A 4,804-nucleotide genomic window follows, 5' to 3' on the forward strand; every position below is an offset into this window, starting at 1 on the left:
TATATATATATATATATTAGTGAACGGTGTGTGATACACTGCAAACAACACGGGCGAACGCGCGGTGTTTTGCAGCCATTGGTGCGTGTGTGTATTCTACATAAGGCTACGCAATACTGCACACATGTTAAGCGTATACGCGTGTCACTGCAGGTAACATGCTCGCTTAGCTGCTAACGAGAAGTTGACTGTTTCTCCTCATACAACGATAGTAGTAGTAGTACTGGCTACGAGTTCTACGGCTTTGTAAAGCTTGACAGAAACGCCACCAGGAGGCGTAAATACACTGTTGCGCTGTTGCGTCGCGACACCCACGCGAGGTGCGCGCATCCTGGTGGCGTTTAGAAGAAACTTTACGAACAGTGGGAACTCGTGTCGACAGTGCGTGTACAGATAGCAGTCGCTCTCACGTCGGGTGAAGATATACTTGCTACTAATTAGTACAAGCGAGGAGGAAACATCGCAAACGGGTGCTGACACTCTTGTTAAAAAACAACTGCCTGGACTTGCCACCATTGCAGTACCTTCGTTCGCAAGTCGCGTACACGGGCTCAGACATACGTAACCTACAAAATAGAAAAACAACAACATGCGCACTGAATCATGAATGCCAAGATAATATAGGCCGCGACACAGGCAAAGCGAAAACAATTGGTCGATGGGTTTCCTGTTGACTGAAACGACAGTGAGTATACGTGAGCTGTAGCACATAGATGAAGCCAGCATCCATATGCTACAGTAGCATGGAAGCCAGTATCCCTGCGTGTCAGTAAGAAAACCCAGCATCCCTACGCGACAGCGGATAGGAACCCAGCATCTCTACGCGTCAGCAGATAAGAACCCAGCATCCCTACCCGACAGCAGATAGGATCCCAGTATCCCTACCTAGCAACGACAAGGAACCCATGCAGCATCTCTACAAGACAGCAGATAGGAACCCAGCATCCCTACGCGACAGCGGATAGGAACCCAGCATCTCTACGCGTCAGCAGATAAGAACCCAGCATCCCTACCCGACAGCAGATAGGATCCCAGTATCCCTACCTAGCAACGACAAGGAACCCATGCAGCATCCCTACCCGACAGCAGATAGGAACACAGCATCCCTACGCAACAGCAGACAGGAACCCAGCATCCCTACGCGACAGCAGATAGGAACCCAGCATCCCTACAAGACAGCAGATAGGAACCCAGCATCCCTACCTAGCAACGACAAGGAACTCAGCATCCCTACCCGACAGCAGATAGCAACCCAGCATCCCTATGCGACAGCAGATAGGAACCCAGCATCCCTACAAGACAGCAGATAGAAACCCAGCATCCCTATCTAGCAACGACAAGGAACCCATCATCTCTACGAGACAGCAGATAGGAACCCAGCATCCCTACGCGACAGCAGATAGCAACCCAGCATCCCTACGAGACAGCTGATAGGAACCCATCATCCCTACGCAACGGCAGATAGAAACCCAGCATCCCTACCTAGCAACGACAAGAAACCCAGCATCCCTACCAGACAGCAGATAGGAACCCAGCATCCCTACGCGACAGCAGATAGGAACCCATCATTCCTACGAGACAGCAGATAGGAACCCAGCATCCCTACGCGACAACAGCTAAGTACCCAGCATCCCTACGCGACAGCACATAGAAACCCAGCATCCCTACCCGACAGCAGATAGAAACCCAGCATCCCTACCCGACAGCAGATAGAAACCCAGCATCCCTATCCGACAGCAGATAGAAACCCAGCATCCCTACCCGACAGCAGATAGAACCCCAGCATCCCTACCCGACAGCAGATAGGAACCCAGCATCCCTACCCGACAGCAGATAGGAACCCAGCATCCCTACGCGACAGCAGATAGGAACCCAGCATCCCTACCCGACAGCAGATAGGAACCCAGCATCTCTACCCGACAGCAGATAGGTACCCAGCAGCCCTACGCGACATCAGAACTGAAACCAACATCGCTCACGCAACTGCGATACAGGTGCAGATCTGTGTCACGCAGCGTCCCCGTTGCTATGCGGCACGATTGTCTGAGCTCTCGCACGAGTCGGCTGGTCCGCCGCATGGCAGATGCGGGTCACGTCGCCGCTGTGCGAGCTATAGGCAGGCGCGACGTCAGCGAACACGCTCAACAACGCACGCAACTATATACGTATACACTGCTATACGTATGCACAACTAAACGTATACACTACTATACGTATACACTACTATACGCATACACTACTATACGCATACGCTCCTTTATGCATACACTACTATACACATACACTACGATACGCATACACTACTATATGCATACACTACTATACGCGTACACGTGTCAGCACAGCGAAACACCGGTGCAGCCACCATAACGGGGCGCCGGCCCGTGCGAATCGAAATTACATTTTGAGATTACTCGCAGGAGAAGAAGATCTAGATTGAAACGTTCTCGGCGCGCGCGCGTGTGTGAGTAATATAACGAGCAATTTAATACTCGAATCTCGAAATTTTCGACAGTTTTCATACACTTCACTTGACATCGACGAACGGACGTAGAGATATATATGCAATATAAGAACGCGCGTTGCCGCGTGAGCACTGATCGATTAAGCGACAGTGATTTAAATTAACAGCCAAGCAGACAAGGACGAATATATCGGTTAATAGACCGGCAAGAATCCATTACGGCACGTAGTCGAACGAAATATATTGTAATCGACTAACGTTAATGGTCTTTCGATAAAAACCAGCCGACGAGTGTAGATTAAACTTGGGAGCACGAATATATTGACACATTAGACCAGCACGCTATTTACACACGCACACACACATTTCGATCGACAGTTCCGGGCGTTTTGAGCTTGAAGAGATTTTGAAATTTAGAGTAGTTTTTTTTAACGGCGAATAACGAAATATATCTACAAAATCTAGAAAAGAGATGTACTCTCGAAGAACGACACGAGAACACAGTTATCAGAACACTGAGACGATTTTAAATGGATTTCGATTTGATATGCACGAACAACGAAACGAACGCACCTGCGCCTTGTAACCGCTGCATGCAGTCTGAGCACATCAATAAATGAACGACCAACTTAAAGGCTCATTTTCCGCACCTCTTAATGTCATTATCTCGTGATCACGCACGGACACCGCGGGCAGCTACTTCACAGAGCTCCTCAGTGAACGTGACAACGAATACTCAAGAGGATTCGCGCGTGATAGGCTGATGTGAACTGAGAGGCAGTGGGGAGTGCTGACAATAATGACACGAACGCGAAGCGGAGACTATCAGTTAGAGTATGAGCGAATTTTATTATATTTTATATAATGTGAGGTTTAATTTTTAACCCCTTCTTCCGATCAACCTGTTTGTCATCGTTTATTAAAACTTTTCGTTAAATAATCGAAGTGTTATTATCAGAAGAATTAAGTGCATGTTACCAATAACCAACATTAAACGCAGGATTTGCAATATTAGCTTAGGGGCCAATGATAAACTTTCAACATTAACCAGTAAGAAAGCAGGATAGTGTTAGAAATCAGAACTGCAGACGTAAACATCAGGGAAGAACGACATTTCAGTTGCATTTAACCGAGTGACGTGTAGAAAGTGCTGCACAGGCGAGTAATAGTTAATAATGTAGAATAATTCATTAATATTAATAATGTAATAACGTTTAACTAGCAGCTCATAAATTGTGGCTCAAAGGTTCACGAACGAGTTTTAATGAAGGTCATAATAATCCTCAAAAGGAAATGCTATACTCTGTCCGGGAACTATACGCTCCGGTTGCGCTGCTCTTATAATCGTGCGTATTCGAGTGCAGCGACCTCTAGTGAAGCATGAAAGTAGAGACACGGCCCGCAGACTATCGCAATTTGCTTTGGAATAATGGCCGCCGGGGAAACATTTTAAAAGCCATAGAAGGGCAAATGTTGGGCTGCATTCGGAAAAAAAGAGGAAACGGTATAGAAAAGAAACGTCGTTTCCGCAAGTCATTAAAGTCACAATCGCCTACATTTATCGGTTCAGGCGATTGCGCAAATCGTGCCGTTTCCTTCCAATCCAATTCCAATCCGACTGAACTCTGAAATGCGCGCGGCCTGACAAATTGTAATGGCGGAGCATGGACAGTTCAATCATGACATGTCTACATGACGTCACAGATACACGCATACACAGGACGTCACGTCATGACGACACACAGACACATATACACATGCCGTGTCTACATGACGTCACGGAGACACGCACACACAGGACGCGTCACGCCACAAGGACACGTATACGTAAGTCACGACGCAATAGACTGAATACGTAGATACGCATATACGTATACTATCACAAACACATCTACTTTTTTTCTGCACCTGTTTCTCCAGTTACGTCGGCGATTTCCTGAGCGTTTGTACTTGGTCTTGCTGTTTCGCAAGCTCTGCTGGTAGCGCTGCATCTTTACCCAGCTACGGCCGGCCGCGTCGAACGTGCACCACAGAGTAACCAGCACACTGATCAAAACTACCCAGTTGCATATCACAATACCTGCAAGTAAACGACGAACAAGTGAGACTATTTTGAGTTTGAAGCACGTATACAGATATTATAGCGATATATATAGAGAGAGAGAGAGTGGGGAGACGGAGAGAGAGAGAGAAAGAGAGAGAAAGAGAGAGAGCGAGAGAGAGAGAGAGAGAGAGAGAGAGAGAGAAGAGAGAGAGAGAGAGAGAGAGAGAGAGAGAGAGAGAGAGAGAGAGAGAGAGAGAGAGAGAGAGAGAGAGAGAGAGGAGAGAGAGAGAGAGAGA

The 4,804-nt window shown here is 47.4% G+C and overlaps 1 protein-coding gene across 1 annotated transcript in view; it reads right to left on the bottom strand.

Annotated features, from left to right (window-relative positions):
• LOC106820565 (sn1-specific diacylglycerol lipase alpha-like) overlaps positions 1-4,804 on the bottom strand; it is an 86,307-nt gene that overhangs the window by 14,244 nt on the left and 67,259 nt on the right. The window contains exon 4 of the mRNA XM_014825077.1: positions 4,373-4,544. Coding sequence (XP_014680563.1) covers positions 4,373-4,544 — 172 coding nt within the window. The remainder of the gene's footprint in view (positions 1-4,372; positions 4,545-4,804) is intronic.

The sequence above is a fragment of the Priapulus caudatus genome, unplaced genomic scaffold, assembly GCF_000485595.1.
Source record: "Priapulus caudatus unplaced genomic scaffold, Priapulus_caudatus-5.0.1 Scaffold42, whole genome shotgun sequence".
Taxonomy (NCBI): domain Eukaryota; kingdom Metazoa; phylum Priapulida; class Priapulimorpha; order Priapulimorphida; family Priapulidae; genus Priapulus; species Priapulus caudatus.